Source organism: Cetorhinus maximus, chromosome 20 (genome assembly GCF_964194155.1).
Source record: "Cetorhinus maximus chromosome 20, sCetMax3.hap1.1, whole genome shotgun sequence".
Taxonomy (NCBI): Eukaryota; Metazoa; Chordata; class Chondrichthyes; order Lamniformes; family Cetorhinidae; genus Cetorhinus; species Cetorhinus maximus.
This window is the reverse complement of record NC_135898.1, coordinates 6,107,062-6,127,202: the sequence shown is the minus strand read 5'-3', so window position 1 is coordinate 6,127,202 and position 20,141 is coordinate 6,107,062. Positions and strand designations below refer to the sequence as shown.

Below are 20,141 nucleotides of genomic sequence, written 5' to 3'. Positions count from 1 at the left end.
GTCTGGGACACAAATCACGGCAATTAAAACTGGGATGTCTGGTCACCCCAAAAAACTAGGGACGATCCCATAAGGTGGGGGTCAGTTGGTCAGCCAGTGGACTGCGGCCAAGTCTGGGGGGTGGGGGTGTGAGGGGGGTAAGAATAAGGAATGAATGAGGGGGTTTGTCTGCCTCTCTAATATTGACTCAGGGTTGAGCTGCAGGGGAAGGAGGGAAAGTTTGTGTTGCCTCTTGCTGTGTAATCCTGGAGGTTACATCAATAGCTGCTGCTGACGTCACCGTGACCCCCTGGGGGCGGGGCCGCCCCTTGACCCCTCCCCCCTCGGTGACCCCCCGGCTCCAGGAGACGGCGGAGCAAATCCCAGGGAAAGGAGAAGGAGGCTCGGGCTCGGGATCGGGATGAGCTGGTGAGTGAGTGAGTGACGGAGGGAGAGAGCGAGCGAGCGGGATCCGCACCCGCACTGACTGCGGCCACCGGGCGCTGCGAGAGGCCCCGGCTCCGCGGAGGCCCAGGAAGAGGCCCCGGGACTGAGGGCCCGGGGGGAGAGGGTCAGAGCGGGAGACCCGCCCCCCCACCCCCTCTCCCCCCCATCACCCCCTCCCCCCCCATCACCCTCTCCCCACCCTCCCCTCCCCTCTCCCGTCCCCTCTCCCCCCCCCCCTCCCGCCCTCCCTCCTCCCCCCCCATCACCCTCTCCCCACTCTCCCCTCTCCCCTCCCTCCCGTCCCCTCTCCCCTCCCTCCCGTCCCCTCTCCCCTCCCTCCCGTCCCCTCTCCCCTCCCGTCCCCTCTCCCCTCCCTCCCCTCTCCCCTCCCTCCCCTTCTCCCCTCCCTCCCCCTCTCCCGTCCCCTCTCCCCACCCTCCCTCCTCCCGCCCCTCCCTCCTCCCCCCCCCATCACCCTCTCCCCACTCTCCCGCCCCTCCCTCCTCTCCTCCCTCTCCCCCTCCCCTCTCCCCACCCTCCCGTCCCCTCTCCCCCTCTCCTCCCCCCCCCCCCCCCCCATCACCCTCTCTGCCCCCAGTCCTGGGACAGGGACAGGGTCTGATGCTGTGGGGAGATAGGGTGAGGGTCTGTCGTCGCAGTGCCGAGGCGAGGGTAAAGTGGGGGGGTTAAGGAATGGTGGCAGGAGCAGGGAATAGGTAGGAGGCTGGGCGACCACCTGTCCTGTATTTCAAGGGATTGTCGCTTTTCTTTTGATGGTTTGTCCCACAACGTCTTTTGACCCTTAGTTTGAGGACAGCCTGGGGGGGAGGAGACTGATCCTGAGAATGTGCCCTCCTTCACCTCTTCGTTTGTTGTGCTCATGCACGCTGTGGCCAGTGGGCTACCGGGGGGGGAGTTCTGATCACCCTCCCCTCTCCTGTGATCACTCGAGCTCACCCATAATACCCACTCACAACTCCCATGTTTAGCACTCCAGAACATAGGAGCAGCAGCAGGCCATTTGGCCCATCGAGCCTGCTGCACCATTCAGTAACATCATGGCTGATCTGGCTGTGGTCTCAGCTTCACTTTCCTCAAGTGTCGGTGATTTTACTTCAAAAGAGTTGGTCGCCCTAGGAGGAGCCCCAGTCATGGTGGGAGCAGGGGGAAGGGGGTCTAGGCCTGCGAGTGGGTGGGAGTGAGGACAAGGTGGGGTGGGTTGGGATGGGCTATGGTGATGCCAACGTGCTATCTAAAGCCAGTCAACTATTTGGAAAGGAAGCTGGATTGTTATCTGAAGGGGGTGAAAAATATTGCAGGGCTCTGGGGAAAAGGAGTGGAACAAGGGGAGTAGCTCCCACAGAGACCTGCCAAGGCACGACAGGCTGAATGATCTCCCCCTGGGCTCTGACTTTCCCCGTAAGTTCAGACTCTTCAAGTTGTCATGTGCAGGCACAAAATGTTATATATATAGTATGTTGGGTGGGGGTCTTCACTTGTTAAACTGGAGATGGAAGAGGAAAGGGGCTGGAGAAGGTTTGTGCGCGTGATCCCAGAGTGCAGGAGTGAAGGGTGGGCTACCTCATTTTGAATCATTTGGACAGGCACTGAGGGACAGGAGGGCTGGGAGGGGCCAAGGTTGAGGAAGTTCGGAGTGGGATTTAGATTGGACCATATTGAGCTGTCAGCAGGGCCTGGGAGGGGTCTTGGATTGAGGACTTGTGGCATGAGCAATTCTTCACAAAGCTCCCTCAGCAATACGATAGCAGATCCACTGGGGCTGTGCAACTGGCTACAGCTTATCCTTCTTCACATTTGGTCAGGCTGCTGGGCTGCACAGGCCATGTCCAATTCCCCTTAAGTCACTGTATTCCCTTTGAAGATTGACTCGACAAGTACTCTACAAGATAAAGAAATGTATTGAAGCCACATCACACACAAACCAATTCGCACCTATCCTGTCTGTGCCTGTGCTGAAATGAAACCACACAGGATATACTGTACCACCAAGCCTTTTTGTTCACTTATTTATCAGATTTATTTTGTCATCATCTGTTGGGGAAGCTTTCTTCATTTATATAGCATCTGTCACAATCTTCAAATATGGCTCAAAATTTTTCACAAACAACAAAATACTTCTGAAGTGTTTTGGTGTTGTGTTTTAGGGAGATACTGAAATGGTTCAAAGATGGAGTGTGGGATATGGTCTGTATCAGCTGAGGAGTTATTGACATGAACTGTCTTGTGAGTTGCAAGGTCAGTTGACGGATTTATGATCAAACCCGTGTGTCTCCTTTATCGGTGACTGAAGAAACCTTTGCGAAGTTGAATGATCACGTCTCAGTGCTACTGACTGTATGTATGCTTGATACTCGAGATTGGCATGTCAATAGGTGATGTATAAAAGAGAGAACTGCATTGATGTGATGGCTTTTCAGACCTCGTATGCCCCAAAACACTTCGGATCCAGTGAAATGCTTTTGAACTGTAATTGCTGCCATAACATTGAAAATGTGGTTGTCAGCTTGCTGTTTGTGGGAGCTTCCTGTGCGCAAGAGATCCCTGGTGAGGTGAGTTATTTCAGTGGTATTGGCTGAGGCTGTTTGTCCTTTTAAATCCACATGACTGGGTGAAAGACGTCACTTCTGACAGTGCAGCATTCCCTCAGTAGTTCAGTGCAGGATGAACCCTAGAGGTAGCCATAATCCTGCTGGCTCAGATGAGAACGCGATCACTGAGTGAAAAGCATGTGTTGTGCGATCTGCAACAATGTCTTGAAGTTACAAACATGCGAATTCGGAGTAGGCCAGTCGGCCCTTCGAGCCTTCTCCGCCATTCAATAAGATCATGGCTGATCTGATTTATATCCTCAACTCCACACTCCTGCCCCCCCTTTCCTCCCCCGATATCCTTTCACCCCCTTGCTTATCAAGAATCTATCTACCTCTGCTTTAAAAATATTCAAAGATTCTGTCTCTACCACCTTTTGAGGAAGAGAGTTCCACTCCTCTGGGAGAAAAAAAAATCTAATCTCATCTCCATCTTAAATAAGCACTCCTTATTTTTAAACAGTGACCCTTCATTCTAGATTCTCCCACAAGAGGAAATATCCTCTCCACATCCACCGTGTCAGCTACCCCCTCAGGATCTTATATGTTTCAGCCAGGTCGCCCCTTACTCTTCTAAACTCCAGCGGATACAAGCCTAACCTGTCCAACCTTTCCTCATATGGCAACCCGCACATTCCAGGTATTAGTCTCGTCAACCTTTTCTGAACTGCTCCTAACGCATTTACATCCTTCCTTAAATAAGGAAACCAATACTGTGTGCAGTACTCCAGGTGTGGTCTCACCAGTGCCTGAACTGAAGCATAACCTCCCTGCTCTTCCATTCAATTCCCCTCTCAATAAAGAATAACATCCTATTTGTTTTTGTGTGACTTGGGCACCATATTGTCTGGCACCACACTTGACCTTTATATCGAGCTCAATGAGCTGTAAAGCTACAGAGATTTTCAAAGTATTGTATGTGTACATTACATTTGTGCATCAGAGCTAAGCATTGTAAGCAAGATAGTGTTTAAATGCACCTTGTGTGCTCATTACCAAGCTAAGGGCCATTGGAAAAGCTACAAGAATGACTCAGTGGGTAGCACTCTCGTCTCTGAGACATAGGGTTCTGCACTCGACATATTTGAGCACATAATCAAAGTTTACAGTCCAATGCTGCATTGCCAGAAATGCTGTATTTTGCTGTAAACCAAGGCCCCATCGAGTCAATGTGAAAGATGCCATGGCCACTACTTTGAAGAAGAGCAGGGTAGTTCTCTCAGGTTTCCTGGCCAATTTTTATCCCTCAATAAACATCACCTAAATAAAAGCTTATTGTCATATTGCTGTTTTGGGGAGTTTGCTGTTTGTGGGAGCTTGCTGTGCACAAATTAGCTGCCTTATTGAATGGGGGAACAGGCAAAAGGGGCTGACTGGCCTTCTCCAAGCCCTACATCCTTGTGAAATACTTGATTGCACAGGGATTGAATGTAATAACACAGCAGGTTTACTGAGTCACATGTGTGTATATGGACCTGTGAGGGGCAGGTTCAAAATCCGACCACAAAGTTAGCAGTAAATGCACTGAGCGTTTGTGCTGACAGACTGTGGAGATGATTTGTAAACTTCTGTAAGAAGCCTCATGCATTCATTGCATCTGTAGTCCACTCACTTGTCAGTCACATCAGTCATGTTTCTGCCTTTCTGGAGAACAGATGTCAGGGAGCTGCAATTGGAATCGAAGGCACATTGCACTAATGTGTTACACCACTGGGCTGCTGGAGACCATCAAACTGAAAAGCAGTGTTTTTTTTTCTCCTCTTGTTCATTATGGCTTTAAACTTCCTAGGAGGCTGTGATTTTTCTCTCTCAGGTTTTAAGAGAAGTCTTTTACAGTATTCAGCGTGTCAACTCAATTTTTGTTTGGTCCCTGGTGGTGGAACTTGAGGTGGTTTTAAGATTCTGTAATTCTCCCATTGCAAAGAACAGTAATTGGCCATGTCTTATTCTTCTCGGTGGGTGCTGTGATATTTCTCAGGAAAACACGCACCGACTTCTGGAGCTGGGCCTTTCAGAGTGATGTCAGGAAGGGGAGCGGAAATTTGGAACTCTTTTCCCCCAAAAAGCTGTTGAGGCTGGGACTCAATTGAAATTTTAAAAACTAAGATTGATAGATTTCTGTTCACCAGTTGTCAACTGTGATGGGGATAGTCTTGAACTTCAAAAGGACATAGACGTGTTGGTGGATTAGACAGACAAGTGTCAGATGACATTCAATGCAGAGAAGTGTGAGGTAATTCATCTTGGCAGGATGAATATGGAGGTACAGTATAAAATAAAGGTAAGGCTCTAAAGGAGGTGCAGGAACAGAGAGACCTCAGTATATATGTCCATAAGTCACTGAAGATGGCAGGGCATGTTGAGAGAGCAGTTCATAAAGCAGACAGTATCTTAGGCTTTATTATTAGGGACATTGAGTACAAGCATAAGGAGGTCATTTTGAACTTGTATAAGACACGAGTTAGGTCTCGTCTGGAGTACTGCGTCCAGTTCTGGGCACCATACTTGAGGAAGGATGTGAAGGCATTGGAGAGAGCACAGAGGAGATTCACAAGAATGATTCCCAGGGTGAAGAACTGTAGCTATGAGGATAGATTGGAGAGTTTGGGACTGTTTTCCTTGGGGGGGAAAAGAAGGTTGAGAGCAGACTTGATAGAGGTATTCAAGATCCTGAGGGCTAAAGACAGGGTAAATAGTGAGAAACTGTTCCCACTCAAGGGAGCATCAAGAACAAGAGGGCACAGATTCAAAATAATTGGCAAAAGGAGTAAAAGTGATGAGGAAATTTTTTTCACCCTTGGAGTCTGGAACGAGCTTCCAGAGAAGGTGGTGAAGGCAAGTTCGATCAAGGTATTCAAAGGGGAATTGGAATGTGACCTGAAAGGAGAGAGAATGTGCAAGGTTACGGGGATAAGGCAGGGGTTTGGGATTAGGGAGAATGGTCTTTCAGAGAGCCAGTGTGCACTTGATGGGCCGAATGGCCGCCTCCTGCACTGTAAGGGTATGAAGAGTGAAAGAATCAAGGTGGAGTTTAGATACAAATAAGCCACGACCTAATTGATGGGACAGGCTTGAGGGGCTGAATAGCCTCCCGTGTTCCTATGACCTCAATCCCCTGCACATCTGAGCCAAGGGCTTTCACATTCAGCCCTGCATGTCTCCTGGATATGAGTAACAACACCTTTTTATTCCACTGACGAGGGAAAGGTCCCAAAGTGAGTCCCAGATGGACATGAGGAGAATGGCTCCCGAGCGGGCTGACCAAAACCTTGCTCAAAGTAGAGGTTTTTAAGGAGATTCTTAAAGGGGAAGAGAGTGAGGTGAGGGAGTTGAGGGACAGAAGCAGTGGGACTCAGATGGCTGTGTTTCGTAACCATTATCCATGTTTGGTCTATGCTTTACGCATGAATAGAATTATCCTTGTTACTGTTTTGTCCTCCCGAGAAAAATATCACAACAGCAAACTTGACACGAAAGACAGTTTTTTAAGCACTTGGTGCCTTGAGCTGCAATAACAGCTTCTACAGAGCAAGGACAAAGTCTGGATGAACTAGTTAAATAGCTGAGGTAACTGGCATTGTTGAGCGATGTGAAAGCTCAGAAGGAATCAAATCTAAAACACACATGTGTGGTTCTTTGTGTTGCTGCTGCAGTGTTCAAGCCACCAACCGTTTTCAGCTCGGCAACGAGAGCGGTTTCACTGCTCAATGCTCAGTGGCATTGTCAATTAGCAGAGAAAAGAAATCGGCTATTAATTCACTTCTTCAACTATGAATGCCAAGGCCATGCCGAGGTATTTGGAATGTTTCGCGCACACTTAATATTCTTTGACATCCAATTTCTTACTTTGTCAGCACTTGTGTTAATGCGACCTTATTTACATCTGAACACAAGGCCCCTGGCATTGCAGGTTGGTTGCTGCAAGTCTGTACAATTGCCCTTGATAAAACTCTGAATGGCTGGCAGGCTGTGCTCATTTTAATAGCAGCAAAGTGCATAGAAATGCCCAATGTTCATAATGCTTGTTGTAATATGGTGAAAGAGTACTTTATTCAATATTAATAGGAATTTGAAACATGTCTTAATTCATATGCTGCCCTGTGATCTCAAGTGTATAATCATTGCCCGGGTCAGCGTTTATGAGAATCTAGACTGTAGTTTGAACTGGACTCCATCTGTCCTGCAAGCTTACAAACTAATAACATTCTCTCTTCAGGACAGCTCACATCTTGGAGCAATTCCACTGTCTCCTGTTAGTATGCAGGTTCCAGAGAGGCAATGGAAGGAAAGAGTAAACTCACCGCATGTATTTCTTCTGTTCCTGTGGGCCCAATGTTGATGCCAATGGACGGTGATTATTTGAACTTGTGCTGCGAGTTTTCCTTGTGAAAGTTGTTTTGCGACTGTTTGTTTAGTTTGAGCAAGGGGGCTTGCAACTGTTCTCTGTCAGGTGAGACGTTAAACTGAGCCCCCCATCTGCCCTGCCAGGTAGATGTAAAAGTATTCCCACAGCCGCTATTTTAAAGGAGAGCAGGCGAGTTCTTCCCCCATGTCCTGGCCAATATTTATCCCCCAATCAGCACCACAGAAACAGATTATCTGCTCACTTTCACATTGTTTTTTTTTTGCAGGAGCTTGCTGTGCATAAATTGGCTATTGTGTTTTATACATTACACCAGTGACGACACTTTAAAAATACCTGATTGTAGAGTGCTTTGGGATGTTCGAGCTTGTGAAAAGCTCAACATAATCAAAAGTCTATTCTTTTATCGCATTATTGGTGAAGATCCTTGTTAATGCTGTGTGTCATTGAGTCCAGCTTCATCTCTTTTCCTGCCGCATGCTCATTGTCAGAGGATTGCTCATCATGGCTTCATGATGCTATGATATCACAATGGGGTAAGTAGAAGAGGCAGTAAGTATCTCAGTTGGCCCGGGGACTGAACTCAGGCTGCCAGCATAATTCTACGCCACACTCGAACCAACTGAGCTGACTGGCCCCCCCAGTACAGCTTGACTGGTTTGTGCAACTGGTGCTTGTGTCAAAGACCCATTTCTTGACCAGGAAAGGACGAGGTTTTTAGCTGATGATTTACAGTCCTCCTATCAGCAGGGTCAGCAAGTTCTAAGTGTGGAGAATTCATTTGAAATGCCGATCAGAAATGTTTGAAAATAGAGTTGTGTCCCTGCCTGTGGGCACAGAGGGAACCGTATTTACAGTGTGCCTTCCGACTCCCATTTCTAGGCTCTGTACTTGGACTAGAAAAACCACGGAAGCTGGAGTTGGACTGGCTGAAAGCATGCAGCAAGCACAGGCAGTTTGCCTGTAGGGGTATAATGCATGTTTTAAATCCACTGTCTCGCTCGCTGTGAAATTATGTGGCGACTTGGCGCAGCAGAAGAAAAATGTAATCAAACGAGAAAATGCTGGAAATACTCAGCAGGTTAGGCAGCATCTGTGGAGAGAGAAACCAAGTGAATGTTTCAGCTCTTTCGATGAGGCAATTTACAGCCTCCTGGACTAAACGTTGGATTCAATAATTTCAGCCCGTAATCCCTGCTCCCATTTTGTTTCCTTTTCTTTGCATATGCCAGTCTCAATCTTGATATTCTCTTGTTTTTGCTTTTTGCTCGTTATTCTGCAGCTCACACCTACTCTGGACAGATCTTCTGTTTCTTTGCTTTTTCTTTACTATGCCCCACCCAACTCTTTTGTCATTCAATGTCTGCTGCCTTCTGGTCTCTCTCACACCTTCCCTTGTGTTCTTTTTCCACCCTCCCCCATGTGACCTATTCCATTTCTGGCTTCACCCCAGTTCTGATGCAAGGTCACCGACCTGTTAACTTTGTTCCTCTCTCCACAGTTGCTGCTGTTTTCATTTCAGATTTCCATTCCCTGCTCTGTTTTGTGTGATATCGTTACTCCAGCTGCTCTTTCCCTTGCCTGTCAATTTTCTGTCGTTGCTCGTGCTGTTTAATGATACTTGATGCTATCATAACGATGATGATGATGCTGTGTTCTCGTGCTTTATGTTGCGTTATTCCGGAATCGTACTAGGATACCTTTACTGGCCGGAGTAATTCCAGCAGTGGGCATTAAGACCCTGTGGAAGAACAGGCTGCTCCGGCTGCCAGTTTAACAAAAGCTGCTCACTTTAACCATCAATTGCCTGTTGCTGGGGGAGACCCAGGCAGCCGGAGCCAATGGGGGAAAACCAGTTGAAATAAAACTGAAAATGCTGGAGGAAGATCCATCTGCATTTGAAAGAGAGAAGGCAGCCTAACCATGGGTTGGACAGAGACATTTTTGGCAGGCTTAACGTTAGACTCACAGATGTTTACAGCACAGAAGGAGGCCATTTGGCCCATCGTGTCCACATCGGTCAACTAAGATCTGACTACATTAATCCCATGTTCCAGCGCTTGGCTCATAGCCCTGGAGGCTATGGCAACACAAGTGAATATCTAAATACTTCTTAAATGTTATGAGAGTTTCTGACTGAATCACCCTTTCAGGCAGTGAGTTCCAGACTCCCACCACCCTCTGGGTGAAAAAAATTCTCCGCAACTCCCTTCTTAGCCTTCTACCTCTGACCTTAAATCTATGCCCCCTGGTTACTGACCCCTCTACTAATAGAAAAAGTGCCTTCATATCCACCCTATCCATGCCCCTCATAATCTTATACACCTCTATCAGGTCCCCTCTCAACCTTCGCTGCTCCAAGGAAAACAACCCCAGCCTATTCAATCTTTCCTCATAGCTCAGACCCTCCAGCCCAGGCAGCATCCTGGTAAATCTCTGTACCCTCTCCAGTGTAATCACATTCTTCCTATATTGTGGTGACCAGAAGTGCACGCTGTACTCCAGTTGTAGCCTAACCAGCGTTTTATACAGTTCCAGCATAACCTCCCTGTTCTTGTATTCTATGCCTTGGCTAATGAAGGCAAGTATCCCATATGTCTTCTGAACCACCTTACCTACCTGCCTTGCTACCTTCAGGGATCTATGGATATGCACACCAAGGTCCCTCTGATCTTCAGTACTTTCCAGGGTCCTACCATTCATAGTGTAACCCCTTGCCTTGTTAGCCCTCCCCAAGTGCATTACTTCCCAATTTTCCGGGTTGAATTCCATTTTCCACTGCTCTGCCCGCCTGACCAGTCTGTTGATATCTTCTTGTGGTTTACGGCTATCCTCCTCGCTCTTATATATTTAAAAAACCCCTTTGGATTTTCCTTTATTCAACCCACCGATGCTTTCTCATGCGCTCTATTAGCTTTCCTAATTTCCTTTTTAAGTTCCCTCCTGTACTTTTTATACTCCTCGAGGGACTCTGCCATATTGAGCCCTCGGTATCTGCCATAACCTTTGCTTTTTTCTCTTAATCCTAACCTTTGTCCCTTGACATCCAGGGTTCTCCGGACTTGCCCCCCCCTTTGTCTTTATGGGCATATATTTACCCTGTACTCTCGCTATTCCCTCCTTGAATGCCTCCCACTGCTCTGACACAGTTTTATCTGCAAGTAGCTGCTCCCAGTACACTTGGGCAAAATCGTACCATCTTAGTAAAATTAGCCTTTCCCCAGTTTAGAACTTTTATTCCCGGCCCAACCTTATCCTTTTTCATAATATCCTAAATCTAACTGAGTTATGGTCACTATCTCCAAAATGCTCCCCTACTGATACTCCTTCCACCTGCCCGGGATCATTTCTGAATATTAGGTCCAGAACTGCCCCCTCCCTTGTTGGGCTTTCTACGTACTGGCTAAAAAAGTTCTCCTACAGATTGGAGGGTGGCAAATGTAACCCCACTATTTAAAATAGGAGGGAGGGAAAAAAACAGAATTACAGACCAGTTAGCCTAACATTAGTCATGGGGAAAATGCTAGAATCTCTTATAAAAGATGTGGTAACAGAATACTTAGAAAGCATTACGGGATTAGACAAAGTCAGCATGGGTTTATGAAAGGGAAATCATGCTTAACTAATCTACTGGAGTTTTTTGAGGATGTAACTAGTAGAATAGATAAGGGAGAACTAGTGGATGTGGTGTATTTGGATTTCAAGAAGGCTTTTGATCAGGTCCCACATAAGAGGCTAGTGGGAAAAATTAAAGCCCTTAGGATTGGGGGTAATATACTGGCATAGATTGAGAATTAGTTGACAGACCGGAAACAGAGTGGGAATAAATGAGTCTTTTTCCAGGTGGCAGGCGGTGACTAATGGTGTACCGCAGGGATCAGTGCTTGGGCCCCAGCTATTCACGATATATATAAATAACTTGGATGAGGGAACCAAATGCAATATTTCTAAATTTGCTGATGACACAAAACTGGGTGGGGTTATGACGAAGATGCAAGGAGGCTTCAGGGTGATTTAAACAGGTTGTGTGTGTGGACAAACTCATGGCAGACATGGATAAATGTGAAGTTATATGCTTCGGTGTGAGGAACAGAAAGGCAGAGTATTATTTAATTGGTGATATAGTGGGAAATGTGGATGTACAAAGGGATCTGGGTGTCTTTGCACACCTGTCAATGAAAGTAAATAGGCAGGTGCAGCAAGCAATTAGGAAGGCAACTGGTATGTTGGCCTTCATTGCAAGAGGATTTGAGTTCGAAGTAAGAATGTCTTACTGCAATTATGCAAGGCCTTGGAGAGACCACATATACTTGCCATAGAGGGAGTGCAGTGAAGGTTCACTAGGCTGATACCAGGTATGGCAGGACTGTCGTTTGAGGAGAGATTGGTTTGACTGGGCCTGTATTCACTAGAGTTTAGAAGAATGAGAGGGGATCTGATTGAAATTATAAAATTCTAACAGGGCGAGACAGACTGGATGCAGGGAGGATGTTTCCCCTGGTTGGGGAGTCTAGAACCAGGGGCCACAGTCTTAGGATATGGGGCAGGCCATTTAGGACTGAGATGAGGAAAAATTTCTTCACTCAGAGGATGGCCAACCTATGGAATTCTCTATCACAGAAGGCTGTGGAGGCCAGGTCACTGAGTATACTCAAGAAAGAAATTGATAAATTTTTGGATATTAGGGGTATTAAGGGGTATGGAGAGATAGAGGATTAGCCATTATCATATTGAATGGTGGAGCAGGCTCGAAGGGCTGAATGGCCTACTCCTCCTGGTTTCTATGTTTCCATGAATGCAACTTAATTTTGCTCCCTCTCTACCTTGCGCACTAAAACTATCCCAGTTAATATTTGGGTAGTTAAAATCCCCGACTATTACTGCCCTATTATTCTTACACTTCTCTGAAATTTGATTACATGTTTGATCCTCTATCTCTCCCTGACTGTTTGGGGACCTATAGTACAACAACGTATTTGCCCCTTTTGTGTTTTACTTCTAACCATGTGACCTCATTTGATGATCCTTCCAAGATATCATCCCGCTTGCTGCTATAATTGATTCCTTGATCAATATTGCGACCTCCCTTCCTCTGCTATTCCCTCTTTATCTCATCTGAATACCCTATAACCAGGAATGTTGAGCTGCCAATCCTGCCCTTTTTTTAGCCAAGTCTCGGTCAAAGCTATGATGATATATTCCCATGTGCCTATCTGTGCCCTCAGCTCGTCTGTCTTATTCCTTAAGCTCCTTGCATTAAATATATTCCATTTAGCCTTGCTAAACTCACTTCTTTCTTATCTGGCCTATGTTTCCTCTGCCTTCCAGACTCAATTACTAGCGTTTTAACTTCTGATTCTATCTCAGCTTCTCTCCCCTCTGAATTACTTTTCAGGATCCCATCCCCCTGCCAATTTAGTTTAAATCCATCCCAGCAGCATTAGCAAATCTCCCTGTGAGGTGTCGGTCCCATTCCTGTTTAGATGTAACCCGTCCACCTTGTACAAGTCCCACCTCCCCCCAGAAACAGTCCCAATGCCCCAGGAATCTAAAGCCCTCCCTCCTGCACCACCTGTCCAGCCACACATTCATCTGCTCTATCCCTTGTTCCCATACTCACTATTGCATGGCACTGGGAGTAATCCGGAGATACCTTTGAAGTCCGGCTTTTCAATTTCCTACCTAACTCCCTCAAGTCTGCTTGCAGGAGCTCATTTCTCTTTCTTCCTATGACATCGGTCCCAACATGGACCACGACCTCTGGCTGTTCACTCTCCCCGTTCAGAATGTCCTGCAGCTGTTCCATGACATCCTTGACTTTGGTACCCAGGAGGCAACATACCATCCTGGAGTCACGTCTACGTGCCTATCTGCTCCTCCCACTAATGAACCTCCTACCACTATTGCCCTTCCACCCTTCTTCCACCCCTTCCCCCGAGCAGCTGGACCACCCACAGTGCTATGGCCTTGGCTCTGGTTGGCTTCCAAGGCCAAAAAAAGGTTTGCGAGTGAGATACACTCGGGGGATTCCCTCACGATCTGCCAGGTCCCCTCCTTCTGTCTGGCGGTCGCCCATTCCCTCTCTACTTGTACTTCTTTAAGCTGCAGGGTGACCACATCCTGAAACGTGCTATCCACGAACCTCTCAACCTCGTGAATGCACCATAGTGCCCCCAGCTGCATCTCAAGCTCCAAAGCCCAGAGCTCAAGTTACTCCAGTTGGAGGGACCTCCTGCACACATGGTCATCGAGGCAGCCAGGAGCGTCTAGGATTTCCCACATAGTGCAGGATGTGCAAATCATAGGACTGAGCTCTCCAGACATATCTTAACTAAATAGAATATGGACCCTTTTATTTTACCCTTACTCCTACTTGAGTATAGACTAGATGCTAGCTCCTTTAGATAGACTAGATCCTCTAGGTGCTGCTGACTGCCTGTCCCAGGGTCCTCCTCTTGCACTCTCCTCTAGGTGCTGCTGACTGCCTGTCCCAGGGCCCTCCTCTCGCTCTCTCCTCTAGGTGCTACTGACTGCCTGTCCCAGGGCCCTCCTCTCGCACTCTCCTCTCGGTGCTGCTGACTGTCTGTCCCAGGGCCCCCCTCTCGCACTCTCCTCTAGGTGCTGCTGACTGCCTGTCCCAGGGCCCTCCTCTCGCACTCTCCTCTCGGTGCTGCTGACTGCCTGTCCCAGGGCCCTCCTCTCGCACTCTCCTCTCGGTGCTGCTGACTGCCTGTCCCAGGGCCCTCCTCTCGCACTCTCCTCTCGCACTCTCCTCTCGGTGCTGCTGACTGTCTGTCCCAGGGCCCTCCTCTCGCACTCTCCTCTCGGTGCTGCTGACTGTCTGTCCCAGGGCCCCCCTCTCGCACTCTCCTGTTGAAGTCATGAACTGGCTAACTTCCTATGCTTTTTCGGGACTTGCAGCGTTTCAGCACACCAAGTTACATGAGACGGCAGACCTAGCTTTTAGTTTCTCTGCCCATCTCTTGTGGAAGTAACGTTTAAAATACAAACGTTGATCATTGGGGACTTTGATTTTCACCTGATCCGGTCACTTGGAACAACCAGCTATTACTCCAGCTGCTGGTCAGCTGATTTTATTGGCTGGTATAACCACACTTGGAATTCTTTAACCCTCTGCAGAGAGCCAGCATGGACTTGATGGGCTGAATTGCGTCCTCCAGTGCTGAAAGTGCACTCTAATGCATGATACTGCACTGTCCATTTGCCACACAGTCACCTATGAAATTAGCTTCAGCCAGCCTTCAAGGAATTTATTCGGTCAAGTAAAATGTAGACAGCTGCATTGACATGAAGCAGGGGTTCCTTGTAACCTGGAAGTGCTCTTTAGTGCAGTGTGGCTGTTTCTTTTCCCTAATTGGCATCAAATGAAATCGAAAGTTAGTTCCCGTTCCAGTGGAGTGGATACACAAGTACTGTGTAGCACAGTCCTAAGGGATGCAGGGCAGGGGCTGAGGGCAATTTGTGCCTAGCTGAGATGCCTCCCTATAGCGTCGTAACCTGCTGACACTCGGCTGTCGCTCACACATGAAGAACAAGCACCAGGCGAGGCCTGCTGGCTGGGAAGCACTTAAAGGAAGGCGACAGCTGTGGTTCAATTGGTCGCGCGCTCACCTCTGAGTCACAAGCTCCTGGGTTCAAGTCCCACTCCAGGGCTCGAGCACAAAAATGAAGGCGGACACTCCTGTGCAGCGCTCGGTCGGGCTGCACTGTCGGAGGTGTGTGAGATGTGAAACTGAGACCCCATTTGCCTGCTCAGGTGGACGGGCAAGATCCCACGGCACAGTTTTGAAGAAGAGCATGGGATGTTACCACTGGTGTCTTGACGGATATTTATCCCTCACAAAAAAAAACCACTCTGCTCATTACCACATTGATGTTTGTGGGAGTCTGCTGAGTGTATATTGGCTGTTCCCCACATCACAAAAGTGATCTCGCTTCGGAAAGGACTTGATTAGCTGGAAAGTGATTCGAGCTGCTGAGTGGTTGTGAAAAACACTATACAAATGCAACTCTTTCATAGTTCCTTTAATGAAGCAAAAGCAGTCACCTGTTTGAATATATCCCATTGCAGCCTTGGCTGTCCTATTCCAGCAGTGAACAGGACAGCACCTTGTAAATTACTTCAAAAAGGGCATTGCAGAACACTTCAAATGAATGAGAGCTTGCCAGTCTGTATAAGGGAACTTTTTTAATTGCCTTTGGACCACTGGCATCTGCAAGGAATGTCTTTCTTTGTGAGCCTGTCGGTTAGTTTACACACAGCCAGGCTCATGAATCCTGTAATATTACAGTAAGAATGCAGCTGGGGTACAAAGAGTGCCTGTCTTTCTGCAACATTGATGCTGTGATGATGAAAGGTATTTTTTTTGCAAAAGCCGAAATCTCAGTAATTACTTGTTGAACCTTTTGCTTTATCCAACCCACAATGAACTCCTTCCCTAATGACGATGCTGTATTCTGTTATAACTCATTTATGTCATCCTCTCTCTCTGTGTCTATCCTTCTTTTGCACTGGAGGCAACTTCAATGAAAATTGGTTCCTGATGGGATTTAGCCAATCTGTCTTTCAGTCACTCATTTTCATTTGAAAATTGACCTCATTCTGTAATCAGAGTGATGAGGTAAACCTGTGTTGCAATGCCCTTTTTGTGCCTTGTTGGGTGACATCACTGGATGACACCACTTGTCCATGGCTTGTTCCAATGAGTTGCCTTGGATGAAATGCAGCTTGCATTTTCAACACGGTCTGATGTTTCTGCACAGGGTCTTCGTGTCATAATGTTTAATTAATACTTTGAAGAGTTCAATGTGACGTGCTTGTCTCCTAGATTGTCAATAATAAGTTCCAAAAGATCAAATTTCACGAAGGATTGAGCAGTTTGAAAAGTGTATGAAATTTTATCACTTGATGGAAAGGCAAAAATAATTTACAGACATGAAAGATTCTTTAAAGTTCTGATAATTGGGGTAATGTTTTGAGAATTGACTCATAATGAGAAACCAAAGAAACAGATCTAACTTTGTTTAATCTGCATTCATTGTGAATATTCGTTCAAAGCTTTGAACCAACAAAAGTACTATAACTGCACCAATGCAAGAAGCTGGCACAGACACAATGGGCTGAATGGCCTCCTGTGCTGTAACCATTCAATGAATGTTACCATTAATTTAGAAACATAGAAACTAGGAGCAGGAGTAGGCCATTCGGCCCTTCGAGCCTGCTCCGCCATTCATTGTGATCATGGCTAATCATCCAGCTCAATAGCCTGCTCCCGCTTTCTCCCCATACCCTTTGATCCCTTTCGCCCCAAGAGCTATATCTAACTCCTTCTTGAACACATACAATGTTTTGGTCTCAACTACTTTCTGCGGTAACGAATTCCACAGGCTCACCACTCTCTGGGTGAAGAAATTTCTCCTCATCTCAGTTCTAAATGGTCTACCCCATATCCTTAGACTGTGACCCCTGGTTCTGGCCTCCCCCACCATCATTTGTCAGATCTCTTGTATCTTCTCCCTTGTCCTGATGTCAGTTAGCTTTGGTAATAGATCATTGCAGCTTCTTCAGGTTTGGAGTCATTTCCCTGTATTTATCTGATCGGTTCCTTCAGAAATGGTTGCTTGTGAGGAACAAGATTGGAACGGAAAGCCTGTTTTACAGATGTACTGCGCAAGGCATACCGACTCATCCCAGTTATTTCTTTCACACGGTCAGATTCTGTTAGACACCGATGGCTTGGGAAAATTCTCCGGGAAGTATTTATTTTCAGGCAGTGAATGATGTTACAAAAATGCATTCGACTTCCTCATGGTGCTTGTAAGGCAGCCCTGCCATGCTCTTACAGCAGGCTTCTGGTACATTGAGGCCTTCCTTCATTCACCACCAGCCAGGCTGTGTGATCCTGACAGTGTCCGTTTTTCTTTCTTCCTTCATCCTGGTGGTGTGAAATAAAGTAAGGAAATGATGAGAGCGAGTACGGCTATCCCAGAATCCATACAGAAAGTGAACGTTCTTGACTAAAACTAGAGACTTCAGTCGGTGCCCAACTTTTTCCTCTCTGCTCCTGCCCAAACTCTCCAGCTTCTCATTCTGATATATTTAGAATAGGCAGGACCTATTTTAAAACATATATTGACCTCTGCCTTAATTATACTCAACGACTGAGCATCATTTCTGAGCAGAGTTAGCAAAGAACATTCACTCTCCTTCCAACCAATGGCTTCAAGCATCACACTGATAACTCTCATTTCATTTTTGTATCAGAAATCAGTAAATAGTGGAGTCTTTGGCCAGTGTGCTTTTGAACAAAATGGACTCTGAAAACAGCAGATGATAAGTGTTTGTGTATTCTGTATCCATTAATTAGCTTCTCCCACAGTATGGGGAGACATCTAGTGTGTGCAAGCAGAACATTATAGAAGCAGAGTGTTGTGCTCACTCAGCATTTCTGACGATTACTGTAAAGTGGGGCTCTGAAGAAATAGTGGTGGAATGGTAAAACCTTGAATTTGCTTTACAGGATTCCTTTCAAGATTGGGCAGCCGAAGAAACAGATTGTACCAAAGACTGTAAGTACAATATTTCCAAGTTTAAAAATGCTTTGTTTTCGCAATGGGCAGTCGCTGCATTTGGATTCATGATTAACTTGTTCAGTTTGGACATGCATATTATCTAATTTGAATCACACGTAAGCATGGAGCAATGTGAAAATGAAATTACACCATCTCTCCAAAATCTACGTGTGCAAAGGGATTGGGCTGGACTTTGCTGTAAAAACAACAAAGCATCTGGGGCTAGTGATACTTCCATGTCATTATCTGTGTGGCAGTCAGACTTCTGGCAAGTGCACACGTATTAGTTATTTACAGAAATCTAGAAGTTGATGTGGGGACAACGCTCCTCCCTGAGCTGTGAGTAGATGGCGTCACGATGACAAGGGCAGAAAATTCCTTCACTTCCATCCCAGAAGCAAATTAAACTTGTCAGAAAAAGTTCGAGCTTGTCCATAACTTAAGTTTGTATTTTTTTCACCACTTCTTTGTCTCCTTTTCTCTCTCACATTTTTTTATCTTTTTTACGTTCTGATTTGATGTTGCATTCAGCATTCCAACTTCTAATTCAGACACTGCGCTGCTTGTTCATGATTCTCCCCATCTGATTGGTTAAAGAGACACGCAGTGGCTTGCCTGTTCCCAAGTCCCAGAGGGTTTGTAGGGGGCATTGCGATATTTGGGCAACAGCGACTTGCTGTGCAGAAGCCCTTAGAAAGTGCTGCTCAAAGCAAACTCCTGCCTGTGGTGTCCAGTGTCCCTTCTCTACATTCCAGAGAAGTCACTCAGTCAATTAATTGCTGGGTGCTTCTAGCCTGAAGCCTGAAAATTGTCAGCATTGTTCCTTCATCAAACAGCATTAAATTCTGACCTGTGGCTGTGATAATTTAACAATTAGACTCTATGGCCTTTTGGCACACAACTGGTTCCTGACAGAATAATGCATTGTGTGTTCCAGTAATAATAAAAAACCTGAAAGTCAAAGAGTGCCAAATTGCCCCTGAACTCTTTCTTGTGAAAATTTGGTTGGCGGTGATATTTGCCACTTTGCCAGACGTTATTATAAAGTAGAAACTCTGTTCTTTGCCGAGCTGCCAGTTTGGATTTGCGCCAGGGCATTAATGCTGCTGCTGGATGAATGGTCAAGGCCCCCTCTGCACCTTGATCGTGTTTCTGTGGCATGTCTTCCTTGCGTTAACCTTCCGACCTTGGCTGCACTCCAGAATGCTCTGGGTCGTGTCAGGGCAGCCCAGCTCCATTTCAACTTAGATCAAGAAGAATGTCTTTCAGCTTTCTTGTGTCGAATGTTATTTTAGTTTTGAGAGCTGGCTGGGTGTGCAATGAATTGCTACATTAGCTTCCTCTTTGACTTGCTTGGCAGTTCACCATTGATGTGACAACACGTTGGCAATGCAGGTTAGCAAGGCCATGAAAAGTGCCAAGTGAGAACTGGCGTTCAGTCCCAGAGGATGAAAATTGAAAAACTAGGCTAAATGCGGATGGAACTGGGGATAGATCACATTTCGCGTGCTCTGGTCTCTATCTTACAAGAAGGATGTAGAAGCACTGGAAAGGGTTAAAAATTGATTGAGAAGGACGATATCAGAACTGTCGCGTTATAGCTATCGGTTAAGACTGCACAGACTGGGGCTCTTTTCGCGAGAAATGAGAAGGCTCAGGGATCTTCTGAATGGAAGTCTTCAAAATTATGAAGGGGTTTGTTAGTGTAGAAGTGGAGATGATGTTCTCAATGTTCATGGAATTGTTAAGATATACACGTGAACAGTATTGTTTAATTAAGTACTTAGAGCACTTACGAAGAGAGACTGCTGCGACCCAGGGTTGGTCGGCCGGAAGCAGACATAGGTGAAGTCCATGGAACTAGTTCTCAAGAAAAGTCTGCTTTGATACTTCAACTGACTTGGGATTGAGATGACACCTACTTGTGGGGTATTACGAGAACCAAACTTAGCTTGAGGTTGAGCGGGAACCAGGATCTCCAAGTCCTGACATGCCTCTGGAGTTTTGCGCATGCGGGCTAGAAACAGGCAACGCACGTGCAATCCTGCGTTTTGAATTCTTTGGGCCAGGGACATGGACACAGTGTACCTACGTAAAAAGAAAACGGCGCGAGAAGCCCTGACCACATGACCCAGCAGCGGGACACTGTG

General features: G+C 46.6%; 1 protein-coding gene across 1 annotated transcript in view; it reads left to right on the top strand.

Annotated features, from left to right (window-relative positions):
- The first annotated feature begins 297 nt into the window (after window positions 1-297).
- The window catches only part of bin3 (bridging integrator 3), a 127,918-nt gene continuing 108,074 nt past the window's right edge, over window positions 298-20,141 (top strand). The window contains exons 1-2 of the mRNA XM_078565406.1: window positions 298-408; window positions 17,940-17,988. Coding sequence (XP_078421532.1) covers window positions 401-408; window positions 17,940-17,988 — 57 coding nt within the window. The 5' untranslated portion in view covers window positions 298-400. The remainder of the gene's footprint in view (window positions 409-17,939; window positions 17,989-20,141) is intronic.